This window comes from Cololabis saira, chromosome 4 (genome assembly GCF_033807715.1).
Source record: "Cololabis saira isolate AMF1-May2022 chromosome 4, fColSai1.1, whole genome shotgun sequence".
NCBI classification, from domain to species: domain Eukaryota; kingdom Metazoa; phylum Chordata; class Actinopteri; order Beloniformes; family Belonidae; genus Cololabis; species Cololabis saira.
Genome location: NC_084590.1, coordinates 16,031,754 through 16,054,242, shown reverse-complemented (window position 1 = coordinate 16,054,242; position 22,489 = coordinate 16,031,754). Strand labels below are relative to the sequence as shown.

Below are 22,489 nucleotides of genomic sequence, written 5' to 3'. Positions count from 1 at the left end.
TTGTGCTACAGGTGTATTTATTATTATACTAAATATTAATATTATGATTAATATAAATTATTAATTAATTTCTGGAGGTTAAGTCTGATATATAATTAATAATTAATTCAAATTAATTATCTGGGGGGGCATCTGTCACGTGTCCAGGATCCCCCTCGTCACTATGACGTATGGGGGATCCCAGAGGGATTATTTTCACTTTTTCATTCGTCTGGCTGTATCTTTTATTTTGGCGGGCCGGAAGTCAGACTTTTGGAATGCAAGACAATCCGGTTGGTTTTCAAAATAAAACTGCTTTCTGTGGGCTCGACTCCTCTGCTATCAAAATCTGGTTTGGGGGGGGAATCCCCGCCGGCATACTGTACGTGTCCGTGTATATATCACGGCCACGTATCCCAGCACCAAAATGTTGCAATTTCAAATTATTATTCTGGTGAGATCTGAAAATAATTCCCAACAACGAGGAAGCATCAAAATATAGATTTTTTTCACAGCACCACAACCAAGATGTTACTTTTTCACATTTTGAAAACGTTACCGTTTTACATTATTCTGACGAGATCTGAAAAAACGTTGCAACCACGAGCAAGCAAGTGATTATGTAAATTCACTGAGTGAATATTATGAAAGTAAAATATATATATTTCTATGCAGAAACTAAATCAAAATATTGATTTCTTTCACTCAAAAATGAAAAATGTCCACCATGTTTGTTGCTGTCACGGCCAGAATCTTAAAAGTCACGTGACTTGGACGCAAAATGAATAGGCAGAAAAATGTAACAGATATACATTTCAAAATGTAACAGTTATACATTTCAAGGGCTAATATTGTAGCCCCTCTACGTTTTTGCACTTTGGACCAACGTAGGCAGGGTACGTGTGAGACTGGGTTGCAAGATCGTAGACCCTAGCTTTAAGTAAACATTCTGGCAACCACCTGCTACAAGAAACAGAAATAAGTAATGCACAAAATCCTGTCAGATTTTATAGTTAATGTCCAACAATACTGAACACCAGCCATACCATTCCCAAGTACAAGAAAAATACACATTTCCCTCTTATTTATAACCCGAATTAAGGAGAAAAGAATTATCTTGAAAGTAGCACTTTTATCTAGCCGAGAATACAGAATAATAAACAGTTCCACAGCCACCAGGCATATGTGATGATTTATGTTAGTAAAAATGTGATGACAATATCCATCATCAGGGCAGCACGGTGGCTTAGTGGTTAGCACTGTTGCCTCACAGCAAGAAGGTCCCCGGTTCGACTCCCAGGCCCGGCAGGGGTCTTTCTGTGTGGAGTTTGCATGTTCTCCCCGTGCTTGCGTGGGTTTTCTCCGGGTACTCCGGCTTCCTCCCACAGTCCAAAAAACATGCATATTAGGTTAATTGATGATTCTAAATTGCCCGTAGGTGTGAGTGTGAGTGTGATTGTGAGCATGGTTTGTGTGTCTATATGTGGCCCTGTGATGGATTGGTGTCCTGTCCAGGGTGTAACCCCTGCCTCTCACCTAAAATGAGCTGGGATAGGCTCCAGCAGACCCCCGTGACCCCGCAAGGGATAAAGCGGGTAAGATAATGAATGAATGAATGAATGAATATCCATCATGTCATGTTAAAGTTTTGGATATGGTCACTTCTGACACCTAATTATGTGCTCTCAGACATAGAGAAAGGGATTTCCATTTCATAATGTGTCCATTTCCAACAACTACCATGATGAAAGTAATACATGGCTGAAAACTAATTACCAAGAATGATCACTAAACACCCTAAACTAGATCAACTCTGAAGTTCAGGCATACTGGACCATGGGATGATCACTCCAGGGAGCAAGGCTAGAGAGCTTCTCCTCAGTGGCCCTTTCGATGGGCCATCCCCAGGCTTTAAGGAATCCTGTCACGTTCATCCCCACAGAGCGAGAGAAGGTCTCAGCATACAGGTTCATCTTTCCTGGGTTGTCTCCAGGAAAGTCGCTCATGTCATGATAGGCAGCAAACACTTTTTTGAAAGTGTCCCAACCAAACTTTTCTTGGAGCTGCAAGAGATTGTTAGAGAGAGATATAATACATTTCTTTACACTACATATCAGCTGTGCACTTAAGTTAAAGATGATAACTCTGAGAGAAAGTTAGGGAGAACATATTCCATCTTTTTCTCTCTCTTTTTCGCTCCCTCATACGTACAATAAAAGCCATTAAACTGTTAAACCATTAATGATTATGTGACTTCAACAATCTGATCACAAATGGACCGCTCTAATCACAGGTTTGAATGAACCGAGAAAGCATTGCATTGATCACAAAGATCACATTTGAAAAGGGTTAAGACAATATACATTATTCAAGCAATATGTGCATAAATATATCCAGGCAAACATAACAAACTATCTACTTAACTACCATGGTCCCTGGCAGTGAAAAAACTCTAACATAATTCATGTTATCATGAGTTCCTGTTGTATTAACTGTTCGTCAATATTTAAATTAAATGGTTTGCCTGGTTCAGGATTTGTTTTCTAGATGATGTGAGTAGTGGCTCAGTTTTAATGTAGGAGATGTGTCAGTGTCCATCTTAGTGTCAGGTATGAGCAGATATCAAGCATTCAGAAAACAGAATGTGTTGAAGTATTGGATCTCCTGAGGGTGGTGTGGGCAGCAGTAGCTCAACTTTAACTATACTCTGGGGACATGAGAGACATACATGTGGCGAACAGTGGACAGTAAGCTCTCAATTTACAGAATCCAGAAAAAAAGATTGGACACAATTCACATAATATAACCGAAACAAAAAAACACATACACACAACCAAACAAACAAATACAGAGAATTGGTCAAATTTGGGGCGATTTATGCTCTTTTGTCTTTTTTTGTACACTTGCTACTTTTTTATATTCTATTTCTTTTTGTTTAATTTATTGTTGTCCGCAGAACAAAAAAATTACTTTAGCAAATTTGCAATGTTTCTTGTGGGGTGTTGCTAGTATACATTGATGAAGACTCCAGTACAACCCAAGCTTCATGCAGATGATAAAAAATAATTATTTTCTCTTACCTGCAAGTACGTCTCCAGTGCAGTCCAGACGTGCCAGTTATCGAGGTTCCTGCCTGACTTAACATAGTCTTCTACACACTGCTTTCGTGTTTCCAAGGTCAGGGTAGGATGAGCCTGCATAATGAACATTTAAATGAACTTTTAAAAGGTTAAATTGTGCAATGTGAACAAAACTATAGATAAACAACATTGCCTTATTTCCAATTAGTTGCAATACATTTAGACACTGGCGGCAGCTGGACATGGTTCAAGATCCTGGTTCTTTATCATAACATTTTATGACAGAAAGTCAATATCTGGCTGCTCATTTAGACATAACACCAACATGTTCATTTGCTGTCAGAATATTAAAAAGGAGTATATTTCTGACTAAAGCTTCTGCGATCTTCTGTGGCCCTTGGTCCCACCTTAGCTCTGTTGAGTCCCAGCACCTCCTCATGCACATAAACAGACCATAGGTTACACGTGGCCTCTGTAGTGTGTCCCGAGAACTCCCAGCATCTTCTCTGTTGGTTGTGTCCCAGCTCATGGATTTCTCCCCACAGACCTTCGGTCCTGGCGTCTTTTGGTCTGACCAGCTCTGCTGCTACTGAAGAGTACATCATGATTGGGTAGCCAGAGTGCATCCAACCTGGATGCAGAAAAGAAAAACTAAACACCGAACCCTGATACAATCAATCAGCAGGCTGCAGTGCTTGTTCAACCCCTTGTTCAACCATGATATGAAACAGCAAGAGGGTGAAGGCAACTGATGCCAATAAACTGTAAACTATATATAAATAGTTTCATTTTTATTTTGTTAACTCATCCTGAATTTAAGTATTTCCATTAGAATAAAAAAAGCTTTACTTATCTCTGTCGTAAACACTTTAAATGTGTGAGAATGTTAAAGAGAAGTACATTTACCATGAGAAATCTGCACGTCAGCTACAATGCGCTCTTTGCGGTCAAAGTTGTCTATGACAGCCAGATCAGCCACCCCCTTCATGATGTCGTTCCAGAGTTTTGCCACCTCATCAGGATGCTGCAGGTCACGAACAATGTGTGATGGTACAGAGAGGATGATGTTGTCAAACTCCAACTCTGCCCAGGGTGAAGGAGCTGCACGCAGCACCGACCATTCATCTGCTGTCGTCACACCTGAAGGGAAGCAGGGGTGGAAGCAAGGGTGGATGTTGTTTTAAAATATTCTTATTCCGGGCCTCCCGGGGGGGGCGGGGCCGTGGGCGTGGGGGTCCCACCCGGAGGGCCCGGCCCTGCCTGGGTGGGGGGTGGCTGTCTGCGCTGGGGGGGCATTGCTGCCTTGGTCCTCCGTCGCTGGGCGGGGGCCAAGTGCCCCTGCGGATGTGGGGACTCCGGGACCCTTGGGGTGTCCGCCGGGGTGGCCTCGGGGGGGGGTGGGGCCGGGTCCGGGGAGCGGGCCTCCCCTGACCGGGGGGTGCACGGGCGGGCGCGGCGGCGGGGTGGCACCATTCCCAGGTATCTATGTCTTATGTTGTCAGTATGAATGGGAGGATGTTGGACCGTTTCCCCCTCCGTCTGGGGGCTCCGGCGGCGCCGGGGGCGCCCTTGGAGGTGCGGTGGGGCCCTTGCCCGGCTCGGGGGGCCGGCCCCCGTCTACTGGACGGCCGGTGGGGAGACGCGGGTGTCTTATCAGGGCCGGCTTTGCTGGTCCTGCTTCCTGGCTTCGGCCTCCGCTCCCCCTCTTGCCCCCCCTACACGATTCATACGCACATAGGCGAAAGGCGGGGGGTCCGGGTCGTGGGGGGCACTGTCCCGCGGGGCCTGGCACTCCCCGCCTCACGGTTTTAACAGCAAAATAGACACTGCACATTCAACACTTAATAAATACATTTGACAAGGACACGTAGTTCGGGAGGGGGGGGGGTCTGTGTCAAATCGATACTTGGCCCTCCCTCCTCCCTGTTTTTATGGCATTAATCACATGCACTCAACACAAGGGGCGGGAGGGGGTCCCACATCACCCGCGTTCCCTCACCGGCCTGGGCCTGGGACGGGTGGGTCGGGTTACCCGGGCCTGGCGGGGCCCGCCGTGCAGCCTGGGGTGCCTTCTGGCGGTGCTGGATCCCCCCGGGGAGGGGGAAACGGTGCGTGATTGTATGTCTGTGTCGGTGGGAATGCGGTATGGAAGGGTCCTGCCATGGAGGATTTGAGCCTCCATTGGCGGGACATCAAAAACTTAATAATTTATCAATATTATTTTATACAAAGATGGTTATTATTATTATTATTATTAGTATTATTATTAGTATTATTATTATTATTATGTATAGTATATTATTATTAGTATAGGTATCGAATAGGTGAATGGATGAATGAATGGGATGCCTGGGTCTGGGGCCCTCCGTTGTCGGGCCTGCGCGGGTGTCGCCTTGTTGGGGGGTTCCCTCTCTCCGGGCCCGTCTCCGGTCCCCCCCGCTGCCTCTACGGCGGGGCGCCCCCTCTGGTCTTGGAGGGCCACTTTCGTGGGGGACGGGTGCGCCTGCCCGCGTCGGCGGCCGGGGCGGCTCTGTCTCTCCGGGCAGGCTGGCCCCCTGCCGGGTGGGGGTCGTTGGCCTGAAGGGTGAGGGCCTCCTGGCCGCGTGTCCGGCCCGGACCGGGTGGCCGGGGATTGCCTGGGTCGCGGTCCGCCGCCGCGGGATCCCTGGCTGCTTCTTTCCGCGCCGTGGGGGCCCCGCCCGCGGGCCCCCTCGGCCGCCGCCGGGTGGGGGGGGGGCATCGCAGGCGGTGGGTTGCCTCCCTCCTACTTCTCCCCTCTGTGGGGTTGCCGGTGGCCTGGGTTCCGGGCTCTTCCTTGTCGGCCTCTGGTCTCGCGGGTGGCGGGGTTGCTCCCCCCCCTCCCCCACTATAGATACACTTCAGGTGGAGCTTTGTTTGGTTTATTACACACACACACACACACACACACACACACACACACACACACACACACACACACACACACACACACACACACATATACACACACACATATAGTCATTTAGTCACATGCATACACACACACACACACACACACACACACACACATGCATGATCATATACATACACACACACACACATAGACATACACACTGGCTTGTTCACCTGCATGCTGGCTCTCTAGTTTTTGGGTTTAGGTAGCGGTAGCGATAGCTTAGCTCAGACTGCGATCAGATCTCAAGATTTAGGTCGATTGCTGTTCGTGTTTTGGATGGCTCCGTGCCGGTTTCGTGCTTTGTTTGTGGTTTTTTTGTTGCAGATTTCCAGTGCTTGACGTGTGTCTCCGTGTGTTCCTGCTTCCTGGATTGGCAGTGGATGTCGTCACCCCCCCCCCCCCACCCCCCCCAAAAAAAAAAAAAACAAAAAAAAACAAAAAAAAAAAAAAAAAAAAAAAAAAAAAAACACTGGGTTTGTATGTGTATGTTTATGTATGTCTACGCATATGTGTGCGTATATATATGTATATATTACATATAGTAATAATGCACATATATACACTTTTGGTTTCTACCGTCATGGTATCAATCAATAATATGTGTGCAGACAAGGTAAAAAAAAAAAAAAAAAAAATAAAAAATATTCTTAATATTCAACAAAATAAACATCATTGGCTGAATAGATGACCAATATGTACGATTTGTGAAACGTAAACTAAGACAGGGATGTGAAGGTTGTACTCTTGCAACCCTGGCAAGACTGGCTTTGTAGGTCACCGTGTTATTGAGGCTGACTCAAACAGTTGCTATTTCGGTCAAGCCTTTAACCATCATATGCATCGCTGAATAGTACCAAAACTAAAGGACACTGCTTTGTGTTGATAATTTTGAATTCATCATTCTTAATAAGATTACCGACTATTAATGCCCAACAACAAATGGGGTGTCATCTAGCTTCTAGATTCTAGAAGCTAGTTTTGGCACACAGGACGAGCAGCATCTGATGATCCCTGTCATCCTTCTATTCAATTCAGTTTTATTTATATAACGTCTATTACGATATGAGTTGTCTGTGGGGGCTTTCCAGAGACCCAGAGCACCACCCTCAAGCAATTCTTATCCTGTTATTATCCTCAATGGTTGATAAAAGTAAGAGTAAAACCCCTAGGCCAAACAGTGACAAGAAAAACCTCCTCTTTTAGAGGGAAGAAAAAAGAGGACCGTCTGGGACCGTCCTGCCAAAGGCCAGCCGTGTAGAGTAGGAAAAGGGAGATTGGAAAGAGAGAATGAAGAACAGAAAGAGTAGAAGCACCGATATATTGTCAACGGTGCAAAACACCATAATAATATTAATAGTCTTTACCCATTAGCTGGAGAACTGAGAGTTCTATGTACATTGTTGGGCCACAGTCCTATGTGAACATGGGAAGCCTTAATTTCAACTTTAAGGCCCGGCTCTGAAGCCTTACTCTGAGACCAGCCTTGATTTCTCAATGCTGACTGCATGGTTTTAAATAAAGGAATTAAGAAATGACTCCAAAACCCAGCTGCCTTTACAGTTTATTGACTGTAGAGGTGTCAACAGGGGGCGGGATTGACGTCACGCGCGTACAGTAAGGACAGTCAATTGGTCCGCAGGCCCTGCTGATGCAAAGCGCATCCCCGCTGGTGTTTAAAAGCAGTGGCTTCATGAACCTCATCCTCTTTTCTTCCAGGCTTCTAAGTTCTTCCACGGAGCTCTCCGTGAGCAACAAATGCTTCATGCTTACCAACACGGAGACAAGGAAAGGCGAGGAAAAGAGACGCTCTTTACCAGGATACCCTGCGGAGCGTAACCATCAAGCTGTTCACCAAGGAACTCTGGTCTGCTTCCCAAATCGTACTCTCTCTGACCTTTTTCATCACAAGGGGAAACACCTCATCTCCGATCAGCGTGACCAGCATCAGTTGAGGAGCATCCCGCCTTCTGCCCTCGTGGAAGCCCATTCGCCCACCCGCGTTACAACGGAGTAACCCACAAACGTTCCGATGAAGGGGACGGGGACCAAACGCAACAAGACGAAGTGCCAAAGCTAGGACGACCAGGAAAGGGGGAGCACCCGACTGCTAGCGACGCTGCATCATCTGTCTCTGGGAGACAGAGAGGGAGAGAGAAAAAGTGGGAGCCACTCACACTGAACCACTAGTGGGAGCGTAAAATCAATAACCTGTGGACTGGGACCAGAAACAGGAGTTCCAAAAATCCCAGAGGCTTGTGTCGGGGCAGTTAGTTTAAAGCAGTTAGCGTCGATTGTGTTTGCAGTGTTTGTTTTGCTCATTACTGTGTAACGCGCCGACGGTCTCTCATGCAGACCGATGGTCGTTACGTTTGTGTATTATATTGTTGGGGGCCCGTGTAAGGGGACCCATATAAGTAGTAGTAGTAGTAAATATTTATTTCGGTCAATCACAAACAATAACGTGTTCCCTCACAGCGGAAGCGGTTCGTGCTCCTGTTTCCCGTCAAAAGCTTAGAGCGAGTGTCGTTGATTCAGCCCCATACACTGGCTCCTGGGTGGGAAACAGCAGAACGATAAAGGTACCGGTGGTGAGAGACCACACCAGTTTTCCAAAGTGGTTGGCATTGATTGTGTTTGCATTGTTTGTTTCATGCAGACCGACAGTCGTTATGTTCGTGTATTATATTGTTACGTTGGTGAAAGATCACGCCAGTTTTCCTTTCCTTCTTACTAGCCCACACGGACAAGTTAGTACCCTGGCCATCAGGCCTCCGATACATTCAGTCACCACTGGGTGAAGAAACCTTCCCCGGTAGTTTTGAAAAGCGCGTGTTCGCTATCTCTCTTTGAGGTCTTAGGTGACGTGACGCTGTTCGCCATTTTCCCTTTGATCTACTTAACGTAGTCCGCCACTTTCCTTTTGGTTTACGTAACGTTGACCATTTTGTTTTTGGTCCACGTGATGTGACATTCTGACACACGCACACACACACACACACACACATACTGACGGACACACCCACACACATGTACATGATCTGAAGTTTGTGTTTACTGTTAGTTGTTGTTTATGTGTAGTTTAGCCATCATAATTTAACCTAAGTGGTGTTTTATTATCTTTTAACACTCAGGTAAATACATTCTAAATTGAATCAAAGAAGTTGTATGTGTTTATACAACAGCAGCTGCTGGATGCAAAGGTCTCAGACTCCTTCCTTCATTGTTATTCTTTAACGCCACTACTGGCAACAGTTTGGCACGTAGGGAATAACAGCTACTTTGAGACTGATTTTCCGGTTTAGTTATTATATTCCTGATGAGTCAGGTGGTCCACGTTTTGACTAATTAATTTGGATAATTCATTTTGATAAGTAATCTTCTTTATAAATTATTAATAACTATCGTAAGATGATTATTACTCACTCACTCACTCATCTTCATCCGCTTTATCCGTTACCGGGTCGCGGGGGCAGCAGCCTCAGCAGGGATGCCCAGACTTCCCTCACCCCAGACACTTCCTCCAGCTCTTCCGGGGGGAGTCCGAGGCGTTCCCAGGCCAGCCGAGAGACATAGTCTCTCCAGTGTGTCCTGGGTCTTCCCCGGGGTCTCCTCCCGGTGGGACATGCCTGGAACACCTCCCTAGGGAGGCGTCCAGGAGGCATCCGGTACAGATGCCCAAGCCACCTCAGCTGACTCCTCTCAATGTGAAGGAGCAGCGGCTCGACTCCGAGCTCCTCCCGGGTGACCGAACTCCTCACCCTATCTCTAAGGGAGCGTCCAGCCACACTGCGGAGGAAACTCATCTCGGCCGCTTGTATCCGCGATCTTGTCCTTTCGGTCACTACCCAAAGTTCATGACCATAGGTGAGGGTAGGGGCGTAGATTGACCGGTAAATCGAGAGCTTCGCCTTTCGACTCAGCTCCCTCTTCACCACGACGGTCCAGTACATCGACCGCATTACTGCGGACGCTGCACCGATCCGTCTGTCAATCTCACGCTCCATTGTTCCCTCACTCGTGAACAAGATCCAGAGATACCTCCTGAGGCAGGACTTCTCCACCCACCCGGAGAAGGCATGCCACCCTTTTCCGATGGAGAACCATGGCCTCGGTCTTGGAGGTGCTGATTCTCATCCCTGCCGCGTCGCACTCGGCCGCAAACCGCCCCAGCACATGCTGGAGGTCCCGGTCTGATGAAGCCAACAGGACAACATCATCTGCAAAAAGCAGAGATGAAATCCTGAGGTTCCCAAACCGGATCCCCTCCGGCCCCTGGCTGCGCCTAGAAATCATGTCCATAAAAATTATGAACAGGACCGGTGACAAAGGGCAGCCCTGCCGGAGTCCAACATGCACTGGGAACAAGTCTGACTTACTGCCGGCAATGCGAACCAGACTCCTGCTTCGATCATACAGAGACCGGACAGCCCTTAGTAGAGGGCCCCGGACTCCATACTCACTCAGCACCCCCCACAGAATGGCACGAGGGACACGGTCAAATGCCTTCTCCAGATCCACAAAACACATGTAGACTGGTTGGGCAAATTCCCATGAACCCTCGAGCACCCTGCGGAGGGTATAGAGCTGGTCCAGTGTTCCACGACCGGGACGAAAACCGCATTGTTCCTCCTGAATCCGAGGTTCGACTATCGGCCGTAATCTCCTCTCCAGTACCCTGGCGTAGACTTTCCCCGGGAGGCTGAGAAGTGTGATCCCCCTGTAGTTGGAACACACTCTCCGGTCCCCCTTTTTAAACAGAGGGACCACCACCCCGGTTTGCCACCCCAGCGGTACTGTCCCCTTCCTCCATGCAATGTCGCGGAGGCGTGTCAACCAAGGCAGCCCTACAACATCCAGAGACTTGAGGTACTCAGGGCGAATCTCATCCACCCCCGGTGCCCTGCCACCGAGGAGCTTACGAACCACCTCGGTGACCTCGGCTTGGGTGATGGATGAGCACGCCTCCAAGCCCCAACCCTCTGCTTTCTCAGTGGAAGGCATGTCAGTCGGGTTGAGGATATCCTCGAAGTATTCCTTCCACCGTCCGACAATGTCCCCAGTCGAGGTCAACAGCTCCCCACCAGCACCATAAATGGTGCCGGCAGAGTACTGCTTCCCCCTTCTGAGGCGCCGAACGGTCCTCCAGAATTTCCTCGAGGCCGACCGAAAGTCCTCCTCCATGGCCTCCCCGAACTCCTCCCAGACCCGGGTTTTTGCCTCCAGGACTGCCCGAGCCGCGGCTCGCTTGGCCTGCCGGTACCTATCTACTGCGTCAGGAGTCCCACCGGCCAACATAGCCCGGTAGGACTCCTTCTTCAGTCTGACGGCATCCTGTACTTCCGGTGTCCACCACCGGGTTCTAGGATTGCCGCCACGACAGGCACCGGAGACCTTGCGTCCACAGCTTCGAGCCGCCGCGTTGACAGTGGAGGCAGAGAACATGGTCCATTCGGACTCGATGTCCCCCGCCTCCCCCGGGATCCGAGAGAAGCTCTCTCGGAGGTGGGAGTTGAAGATGTCCCTGACAGAGGTCTCAGCCAGACGTTCCCAACAGACCCTCACAATCCGTTTGGGTCTGCCCGGTCTGTCCAACCTCCTCCACCGCCAGCGCATCCAACTCACCACCAGGTGGTGATCAGTTGACAGCTCAGCCCCTCTCTTCACCCGAGTGTCCAAGACATGCGGCCGAAGGTCAGATGAAACGACAACAAAGTCGATCATTGACCTCCGGCCTAGGGTGTCCTGGTGCCACGTGCACTGATGGACACCCTTATGCTTGAACATGGTGTTCCTGATGGACAAACTGTGACTCGCACAGAAGTCCAACAACAAAACACCACTCGGGTTCAGATCGGGGAGGCCGTTCCTCCCAATCACGCCTCTCCAGGTATCACTGTCATTACCCACGTGAGCGTTGAAGTCCCCCAGTAGAACAATGGAGTCCCCAGTTGGAGCACCATCAAGTACACCTCCCAGGGACTCCAAGAAGGCCGGGTACTCCCCACTGCTGTTCGGCCCGTAGGCACAAACAACAGTGAGAGACCTTTTCCCGACCCGAAGGCGCAGGGAAGCGACCCTCTCGTTCACCGGGGTGAACTCCAACACATGGCGGCTGAGCTGGGGGGCTATAACCAAGCCCACACCAGCCCGCCGCCTCTCACCCTGGGCAACTCCAGAGTAGTGGAGGACCCAGTCCCCTTCAAGGAGCTGGGTTCCAGAGCCCAAGCTATGTGTGGAGGTGAGCCCGACTATCTCTAGCCGGTATCTCTCAACCTCACGCACAAGCTCCGGCTCCTTCCCCCCCAGCGAGGTGACATTCCATGTCCCCACTGTGAGGGTTTTGGTCCAGGGATTGGGTCGTCGAGGCACCCCGCCACGACTGCTACCCAGCCCACATTGCACCGGTCTGCCATGGTCCTTCCTGCGGGTGGTGGGCCTACAGGAAGGCGGGCCCACGTCGCCGTTTCGGGCTGAGCCCGGCCGGGTCCCACGGGCAAAGACCCGGCCACCAGGCGCTCGCCTACGAGCCCCAACCCCAGGCCTGGCTCCAGGGCGGGGCCCGGTGACGCCGATCCGGGTGACGTTACGGTCCTTGCTTGCATTCTTCTCATGGTAGGCTTGAGATGATTATTAATAACTCTTTAATGACTGAACCAGTCATTAGATGGTTAGCTGATGCTCTACTACAGAGACGACTATGTAAACAGATGTAGACAGCAGACACTGAGGTGGTCAGAGGGTTTGACTAGCACAACAAAAGCAATGGAGAACAATGATGTTGATGAGTGTCATTAATAACTGAGGGTTTCTCTAAAGAAAGGAAAGTGAAGAACAGGAGGAACTATGAGTAAACCTGCCCACTGAGAATGGAGAGCTCTGTTAGGAACATAAGGTGCTGTTAGGTCTGCAAATAACACAGAGCTAGGCTAAATTTTACACGGAGCGAATGGAGGGAGGCTAACACAGTAGAGACGTGCTTTACTTGCTTTTTTCCAACACTCCATCTTGGTTAGGTCTGTTTAAGGAACCAGAGTGACTGACTTCTCACATGCCTTCTGCTGTCTCTTGCCAAGGTCACTGCTGTTCTGAAAACCCCACCACCCCCGCCTGTAGGCTCTGACTCAACAGAAACAGGATTAAGTCATGGTCATCACCCCCAATGTTTCTATAACTTAAAATGGAGATTTATCAGAGCCCAGTCACCAAAACTTTTTATCATTAAGAAAGGTTTTGAATTCTTCATTGTGAGACTGAAATGTATATATGGACATAGGTATCTTTATAATCTAGCATTAATAAGAAAGTGAGGTTATGAATTTATTTTTAAAGCAAAGGAGGTTGGTGGATGGGTGATGCAAAGTCAAAGCAAAATAATGTGTGGCACCCTGCAAAAGAAAAGTAGGGTGCCACACACAAACTGATCGAAGGAAATAATACAGTTCTGTATTGATTTTGAAAATGAGTTTGAACAACAATGTAGCTACCGATCAGCCAACAGAAAAATAATGCACATATAATGACTTTGATGGCTTTGATTCTCAAAACAATCACCTTATAGAGTATAAGTACATTGTGACAAACACTCACCAGACTTGTAGTATGGAGCAGACACAGCCACTTGGACCACAACCTCTTCCTCCTCAACCTTGATGTCACATGGAGCCACCAGGTAGATGAGCCCCCCCCACAAGTTCCACACCTGCATCAACTCTGAGGTAACAAGGAATTCCTTTGTAGCACGAGAAGCTCTCTTTAACTCTTCAGCATCCAGCCAGTCACTTTGGCAGCCTATCAGGATCTGTGGATAGACAAAGTTTTAGGCTGCAACGTTGAAAACCTACAGTACAAGGGGCACGGTGGCACAGCTGGTACTGCAGATGTCCCACAGCAAGAAGGTCAATTCCCTCCGGGGACACTGTGGGCGCTGAGTGCGTGTTAAGTTCCCCCATGACTTCAGCACCCGCACCCTGGGTGGGGTTGGCGAAAGGGCCTTTATGTGTTCTGTGTTCCCTTGGGTAGCTAATGTGTGCTGCCCTCACAGAAAACATGCACACAGTCCTGGGCTATACACGGCCCTCTCTGGCCAGCCAGGGCGCCAGATGGGGTGGGGAAGATCTGGCCGGAATAACATGATCCTTCCATGCATTACGTCCGGCCAGAGAAACCCCACCCTGTCTGGTGAAAAGAAGCGGCCTGCTCACTCCTCAGGATAAGAAGGAGACCTGAGCTCAGTGTGGGGCGCTCTCAGGTTTGGTAGAGGAGAGCAATGCCCAGGGGCCTCATTTATAAAAGGGTGTGTAGGATCCATACTAAAAGTGCGCGTAAACCCAAAAGCCGAAAATGGCGGGCGCAAAAAAAAAATCCTGATTTATAAAACCTTGTGCTTGCACGCAATGTTCGCTTTATAAATCACAGTCCAGCTGGAAGGTTCCGCACGTGAATTAGCTCATATCCCACCCTCTACACGCCCACTTTTTACCATAAATGGGCAATGCAAACTACATGATGACTGTATTTGCATATAAATGAGCCTGCTGAGCATGCGCAGCGGCTTCCTGCAGTCTGTTTCTGCTGTGAGTCAGGATGAATGAGACATGTCGAGCCAGGCCACCGTGCCGGTGCCACTAAATTTCATGGAGACTGAGATTGAGATGTTGTGGATGAGGTGGAGGCCAGGAAAACCACATTATTTGGTGGTCACAGTAATGGCATCACTAACAAATATAAAGCGAGTGAGTTGGGAGCGCGCACAGCAGACCGTTGAGCGATAGCGCTGAAACGTCGAAATAGACCACGCTTCCACATAGACATCAACATTTATCTATGTGGAAGTGTGATCTGACAGGGTATTTTCATCTGTCAAATCATCCTACCTGCATTTATCTATGTGGAAGCGTGATTTGGCTTTTTTTTTCTTCCACCAAAGCGTCGTACACATAGATCTATGTGAAGCACATTCTGACTTCCTGCTGTTAAATCGTCTATTTGCATGAAAAAGCCTTTGAAAAAAAAGAAACTGAGATAAAAGAAACGGGGATCGTACGGTAGTATTTTCTGCCGAGGTAGGACAACTCGGCAGAACACCGGCTTGGGTGTACATGGATCTATAAGTCTGATATGTGATGACATTAAAAGTATTACATGAATCTGGCTTTATTTCACCACCTCACCGCCTGCGTCGCCAGTTCCCCATATCTTCGTGCGCGAGGGTCTGGGTTGGCGTAGAGATACACACATTTTTCGGTTAGTTTTTTATTTTTATATCCCAACCTTTGCGTAGAAGGTGGCTTGCGAGTCTTTCAAGCCCTGTTTTGTGCGCAAGCAAGCTTTATAAATGAGGCCCCAGGACTGTCACTTAGGTAGGAGCACTGGGTGACATAATGGGTAAAAAATCGGGGATAAAAACTTAAAAAAAAAAAAAAAGAAAAAGAAACGTTGCTGCAAACGTGAGTTACGTCACTGTGTTTGTATTGGCTCAAAAGTTGAAGCAACAACAACGTATTTGCTCTAATACGGACTTGGTCCGTGTAGCACCCTCCATGGACCATATTGCTAAAAAACATGTTGTCTCCTCCACAGACCACTGCTGCTTTGCTGCATTCATATAAATTTGTCACTTATTTGAAAATGTCGCCGTCTCGCAGTGTTGGTATTGCCGTTGGTCCTAATTCTAGCTCTCCAGCGTTCTCCGTTCTGACTTCGCGTTGCCGACCCTGCCTGTTTTTGGACTCTGCCTCGACTCCTGTTCCTCGATACCCGACCTTGTCTTACGAACCTGACGCTGATTATTGCCTTCTTGTCCGGTATTCCCGCCTGCTCTTTGCCTCCGTTGCGGTAAATAAAGTGAACCAGACAAGCTACCTCTGTGTGAGCTAAGCAGTTAAGTCACAAATGCAATCAGGAGCTATGGCTGTTGTCAATCAAGACTATGCCCCTTATTTATAGATTATTTTCGGCCTTTATTACATTTAATTTTACCTGACTCGAGTCATTAACTTCGCCCAAACATTAATAAACATGTTTGTTTATTTCTGCTGCAAAGATGGACATTTGCTGAGGAACTGCAACTATATTTATTTGCAGACTCATCATATTACCATCATACTAACAATTTTGGATCAAACGGTAGCCTAAATGAATTGGATGTACTGTAATAATGTTGATATTTACTGTACCTTCCAGTTCTTGTTGACGAATGTTGCTGGTATGATCATGTCGGTCTTTAGGCCAGGAGAAAGGTACAGACCTGTACTGATCCATTCTTCATTTTCTGAATCACAATAATAGCCACAAATATTTATGTCATGTATACACAACAGGCAGAAGAGAGATTAAGCTTAATACAATACAGCACTGAAAATTGCAACATTTTAGATTAAAAACAATTTACCAGAAATAGTTCCTTCAATAAATCTTAGAATAATTTCCACTGGGCCCTGACCTGCTGTCTTGGCATTGATCTTGATCCTTTGGTTGTAGACAAGAGGCAGTGATGGGTTATCCTTAATTAAGTAGGGCAGCAGGGCATCCTGGTTTGGGGAAACATTATACAACACTCTTCCCAAACTCAGGAGTAGTTTATCCGTCAGATTCTTCACAGGGTTCTGTTCATTCACCTTGAAGAACGATGCATATGAGCACTTACTGTATTTAACAAATTTGTGTAACAGTTGTAAGTAGATGTTTCACTCAGTCAGGACAAGTGTCTGTACACCGTCTCTCTCTCTCTCTCTCTCTCTCTCTCTCTCTCTCTCTCTCTCTCTCTCTCTCTCTCTCTCTCTCTCTCTCTCTCTCTCTCACACTCTCACACGCACATATATATGAATATATTATTATTTAGCAGGCTTGATGAGCAGTCCATAAGCAAACCTGTGGAAACTTTGATGACAAATAGGTTGTCCTGCTCATCAGCGCTTTCGGTTTTGTTTGTTTTTAAAGAAATCACATTTGATTGGAACTCCCGTTACCTCGCTCTCCTGCATCTCTCCAACTCAGCCATACCTTGACAAAACGGACCAGCCACAATGTACCCAGCAGGAGAAATCTTTGGGTTTTGGGAGAACGTCCGCCGGGAGGCAGGCGTAACAATGGGCAGGAGGAGGAAGAGGAACAGGAGTCCACCTTCTGGGGAACGTACCTGGATCTCGGCTCTCTGGTTCTTGGCGGGCCCAAGAGTATTCAGGCCTGGTATAAGCAGAAATGGAGACAAGGGCGGCGACAACCCCATCCTGTCCCTGTTCGGGTTGTCCTGGACGCACCTCACCATGTCCCTGTTCCTGGGGTTGTCCTGGACACACCCCAGCCAGTCTTCGTTTCCCTGCCTGCACCAGAGCCCCCCAGGCCCCTGCCCAGGACTCTGCCCACGCCACAACCCAAGTCCCAGCCCAGGACTCTGCCCAGAGGCTGGACCCCTGTACTGTCTCATCAGTCGGTCCGGCCTAGAGCCCAGGCCCCCTGAACTCTCTGTGTGCTGGACTGGGCACTCGTCCAGGCCCCCTCGCACCTCTCTGTTATGGTTTTTTTTTTGTTAGGAACATATGGTACATGTTGCTTAAGGGGACAACTCCCAGACATGTTTGAGCAGATAAACATCCAAAACTTTAGTGGCAGGAGACAAGTGATCATAAATCAGACCAGAACACATAGGTTTTGCAAATGCTAGGAATTTCCAGGCTGCTGGTAAAAGCTAGAATCATGCTACAGGTGTAACTCAGTCCACCACATTCTTTTTCGTTTGCAATGCTGACTGCAACGAAAGAAAGCCTTTTCAATCTACGTTCTCTAGTTTAGTTTTTATTTTGTTAGGTGTTTAGTCAGTGTTTATGTCCTTGTATTATATGATAATTAGCCTACTGTTGTGTGTAATTTATATACAGAATCCCCTTCATCACTTGAGCCCCACCAGTCAGCAGGATCTTGAGATATTTAAAATTCTCTACTTGAGAAATAACCCCACTTCCAACACAGTGATACATCCATCATTTTCCGACAGAAGATCATAACACTTCTTCAATGATGGAAGTCTGTGTTTAGAAAAGCCAATGTGGCATCAAAGCAAAGATTCACTCCAGAGCCAATTGAACTGGAAACATCCACCCCCTGGCTGCACATTGAAATGCTGACATTAAAGTTATGACCAAGGTTGGGGACAAAAGGCAGCTTTGGCTTTTCAAACTTTCAAGCCTCCCTATTAAGGTTGTTGGGCTTCAATCTCAGGGTAAAGAATGCTTAAAGTGGAAAGACAGTAATCTAATTGGACAAGACTGGTGCAGAGTGACTGCTGTGCTGTGTGAATGTATTAGTTTTCATGTGCCACCTCTTTATTTTCTTTTATAGAGCAAACTTAAGTCAAAGCTGGGCTTCTGTCAGTTCAGTAGATGATGGTGTTTTAGTTTGTGGTGAGTGTTTACTTTCATTTCACTAAAAGTTAAACATCTCAATTTTTTTCCTTGAGGATTTTTTCATTGATCCAATCATACATAAATAATATAATGAATATATTTACTCCTAAAGAAAATCAATTTACAAAACTTTGTGTTACCCACCTGTGGCATGCCTGTTTTCTTCAAGGTGTCAGTAAGGATGGACAGAACCTGCATGTAGGAGAAGCTATGGTACGCTTTCATTTCCAAGAACTTGGTACACTCCATTCCTAGTTTTTTAAGACGTTGTTCCTCTTGTTCGGAAAGTTTTTCGCCCTCAGTAACATGACCAATGAAGCGGCTCAGGAAAGAGCGAAAGTGTGAGTGGTTGGTGTGGTTGATCTCAGGAGGCTTGTAGAAACTGTTTTGAATTGTATTCTTCAACACGCTCAGGCCCATTTTGTTCAGGATCTTGTTACCTGAAACACAGAAGATACACAAATGTGACACTCTGAATCAGAATCAGAGTGACTTTATTGCCAGTGTCAGTGAAACAGCTTTACAGATTAGGAAATTGCTCTGATGTAATGGTGCAAATAACATAAAATGATTTTTAAAAGAAAGTAAAAATAATTAAAAGATCAAATAAAATGAGAAACAATAAAGTAATTAGGAGTGCATGCAGGATTGAAATATTGTACGTAACATAAAAATGAAATACATATAGCTTACTAGGTGTAAAAATATGTACATGTGCAAAAAAGGAGCAGATTCTTTAACTGGCGAGTGTGATGGCTGAGGGGAAGAAGCTGTTCTTGTGGCGGGAGGTTCTGGTCCGGATGGACCGCAGCCTCCTGAGGGAAGGGGGTTGAATAGACTGTGTCCAGGGTGAGAAGGGTCAGCTGCAATCTGACCTGCACAGCCTCTTGTTATACTGTGTTTTAGAGTTTATTCCACCACTTTGTCCTTTGGCGCTTTTGCACTAGTACCTAATCAGCCCGACACGGCTCGGCGCGGGTCCACCCGTTTTGTCCCCGTTTGTTTTTCCACAGCCAGTTGAGAAGTGGGGGGGTTGGGGTGAAGCTGCTGTTACGTACGCGATTGCGCAACACCTTTGTTCATGTCGGCGCAGATGAGAAATCAGCTGGAGCCGCGAGCGGCTGAGAAAAAAACAGCCCGTCTACGTCCCTTTTTTAATTCTCTCGTAAGCCAAACAGACGTTTGCGCTTTATAATAAAATCGCCGCGAGCCGCCAGTCGCTCTCGCGCTGACTCCCGCTTCCTGATTCAAACGTCTGACGGCCCCGCCCCCCGACCAATCAGTGGCGCGGAGGGTGATCACGGCCCCGCCCCCCGACCAATCAGCTGCCTGTAAAGTGATGACGTCGGAAATAGTCCCGGCTCAGCCCGGTTAGAACCTCGGCAGAATGGTTACAGAAAAAGTATCTGCTTGGAGCGGCTCCACCCGCCTTAGCCCCTAGTGCAAAAGCGCAAGACGGGGCCTTGGCAGGTAGAAGCGAGCTGAGTAGATACTAGTGCAAAAGCGCCACTTGTTTCTCTGCTGTCAGTATAGCGGGTTAGTATCCATAACGTGTCCATAGTTGTCACCGTTCTTCATCAAAGCTCTGTCCACCTTTGCAGTAAATGTGATAATTGCTTAACAAGGCTTTCTGCTGGACATACACCTCCCTAAACTTTGCTTTCTTTTCTTATATACATTGTTATGGATTCAACTTTTGGATTCCCATCCATCAACAAATATGTATATATAATGTACACTGTGGTTCTTTTGAGGCTTCAAGAGTTTTTTTTTTCTTTCAGTTTGCTTTTTGTTAAAATGAATCAAGCAAATAGCAGTAAAGGGGTACTTGGTACTGCCCACATAATTTTGTTTATCTTTTTTAAGGTTTTAAATAATAACGCCATGAAAAGAGTGTTGAGTTGTTGTCTGAGGTGTTATTTTCCTAATACTGAAACCCACTATAATAAAAGGATTTTCAACATTTTTATACACCAGCGCACATGCACACAGACACAAAAGGTAAACAAGAATCATGTTAGGCATTACCATACCTGGGAACTTTTGTAGTGGGTTTTGTCCCAAGTGTGTACTGTATGCCCAGTTCCAAGACTGTCCTCCAATCACAAGACCTCCCCCTTCAGCTACAAAGCTTTGGATTTCGTGAGCGTGCTCATCGTAGTACGCTGTACACACAAACACGCTCAGGTCTTTCCTGAAGTCTGTCTTCTCACACACTAACTCTGAGTGGGTTATGTTGTTAATTTCTGGCATAAAACCAACAATCCCCTTCCGGCCTTGGTCTAGCCAGTCAAATGCATTCTTCCAAAACGGTGCCAGTGTCTGCAACAAAATATAAAAATAAATGACAAGAGGAGCATGAAACTCATTGCAGGGAACAGGTGACAAGTAGCCTTAAGTTCATGATTGTAAAGAAAAGTAATACTTTTCTACTTTTGAAAAGACCATTTTATATGTGACCTATTCTATGGCAGAGAGACAAACATGTTTTGATCAGTTTATCTGGTTATAACCAAGCATATAATCTGTAATATGTCTTTTCTTCCATAAAAGTCTACTATAATGTATTGTGTACGAATACTTATGTCCTTGTATTTAACTTATTACTTTAAACTGCACCTCTAGTTCCAGAACGGTTTCATGTGTCGCCACAATGACTCGTCCCAGACCATAGTAGGTTCCTGCCAGGAACACTTGTTCATCCTCCGTAATACCGATGGGGAAGGCTAGAGGACCGTGGACCAGAACTGAGGAGGCACCAAAACCTCCTTGGAGGTCAAACCCTGAAATCCCTTTGAGCAGGAACTCCAGGTCCTCCTTTAAATCCTTACGGTTGCTATATTTAAAAAAAATGAGAAACAGATAGAAAGAAAACTAAGAAGGTCGCCAGTCCATCACATTAACAAATGCTTTTGAAAAAAAGAAGTTCTTGTCATTCATTGTAACAGTATTCTAATATTATTTTGAGCAAAACTTGTTTTAAGCATCACTAAAATAGTTGTGACAGTGACAGTCATGTTTTCTCCTACTTTATATATGAAGTCATGAAAACTTAATACACTTTAAAGGTTATATTCTACAATATTGTTGAGGGCTTAACAACATAATTTCACAGATTAAAGGAAAACAACTTTAAAAGAGAAGTGTCCACTTACCCAATGGCTTTCAGACAAGATGGGATTTCAGGGTAAATCGGCAGGTTTTCTGCATTACCATATTCTGCAGAAAAGTAGATTCCTGCCACCCCTGACACTTTGTTTCCTGGAAATTGCAGGAGAACGTTGGGGTTTTGGTAAGACCAGTGCCACGCTTGTCCCCCTATCAGCACCCCTCCTCCTGCCTTCAGAAAGGCCACCAGGGCTGCTGATTCTGCCTCCACGGTGTAAGCATCTGTTACATACACACCAACTGCTGGATTTTCACTGAAAGCCTCCACAACACTGACCTGGAAGACTGATTTATTGAGATTATTAGCAACTGAACTTAGGTTTTGTTGCACCCCCACAGAGTGGTTTTCAGATTCCTCTCCTCCCAGCCAGGTAAGAGCGTTCTCCACCAGAGCAGGGAACATGGTCAGGTAATTCTCATGGCTCAGGACGACAAGTCTGCCACGGCCGTAAAGAGAGGCAGCCATCAGGACCTGACCATGGCTGTCTATTAATAAAGGGAAGGCATTTTCTCCAGCCAGCTCCAGAGTACAGGGAACCCCGGTGCCCCGCAGGTCCAGCTCCGTCAGACCCCTCATCAGAACCCTGTAGGCCCCTTCATGATAAGACTGGGTTGACTGGTTTGACATGGTGAGAGAAATCTAAAGTTTGTAAAGATGGATGAAAGCAGAAAAAGCAATACAGAGGGTCAGAAGGTCTTGTCCTGTGGAATACAAAAAGTTCACAATACAGTTTTAAATAAAAAAACACTTTTCATAGAAGTACAACATTAAAAGTTCAACATTTCACAAGTTTTCTTATCACTGAAGCAACACAAGCCCCCTTTACCGGTTTGGTCCTGTTGAAATATGATCCAGCAGTTTCCCAAACAGATCTGTCCCAGAGGGTAAGACTGAATGATAAATGAAGTTGGTGAAGAGGTGAAGA

The 22,489-nt window shown here is 46.9% G+C and overlaps 1 protein-coding gene across 1 annotated transcript; it reads right to left on the bottom strand.

Moving 5' to 3' along the window:
• Positions 1 to 1,618: 1,618 nt before the first annotated feature.
• On the bottom strand, positions 1,619 to 22,449 carry LOC133441559 (TRPM8 channel-associated factor homolog). Its single transcript, XM_061718990.1, has 12 exons — positions 22,391 to 22,449; positions 21,551 to 22,203; positions 21,015 to 21,231; positions 20,429 to 20,717; positions 18,540 to 18,835; positions 16,436 to 16,610; positions 16,170 to 16,264; positions 13,582 to 13,792; positions 3,966 to 4,199; positions 3,467 to 3,690; positions 3,060 to 3,173; positions 1,619 to 2,042 (listed from the first exon to the last, which is right to left on the bottom strand). The coding sequence occupies exons 2-12, from the start codon at positions 22,189 to 22,191 to the stop codon at positions 1,800 to 1,802; spliced, it is 2,739 nt and encodes a 912-aa protein (XP_061574974.1). The 5' UTR covers positions 22,192 to 22,203; positions 22,391 to 22,449; the 3' UTR covers positions 1,619 to 1,799.
• Positions 22,450 to 22,489: the final 40 nt, after the last annotated feature.

Bases quoted from the DNA above. Each gene is read 5' to 3' on its own strand.
- LOC133441559 (XM_061718990.1), bottom strand. From the start codon at position 22,191: ATGTCAAACCAGTCAACCCAGTCTTATCATGAAGGGGCCTACAGGGTT. The intron at 20,718-21,014 runs GTGCAGTTTAAA...ATTTTGTTGCAG, and splicing joins AAACCGTTCTGGAACTAGAG to ACACTGGCACCGTTTTGGAA. The intron at 3,174-3,466 runs GTGGGACCAAGG...TTCATTATGCAG, and splicing joins TGGGACTCAACAGAGCTAAG to GCTCATCCTACCCTGACCTT.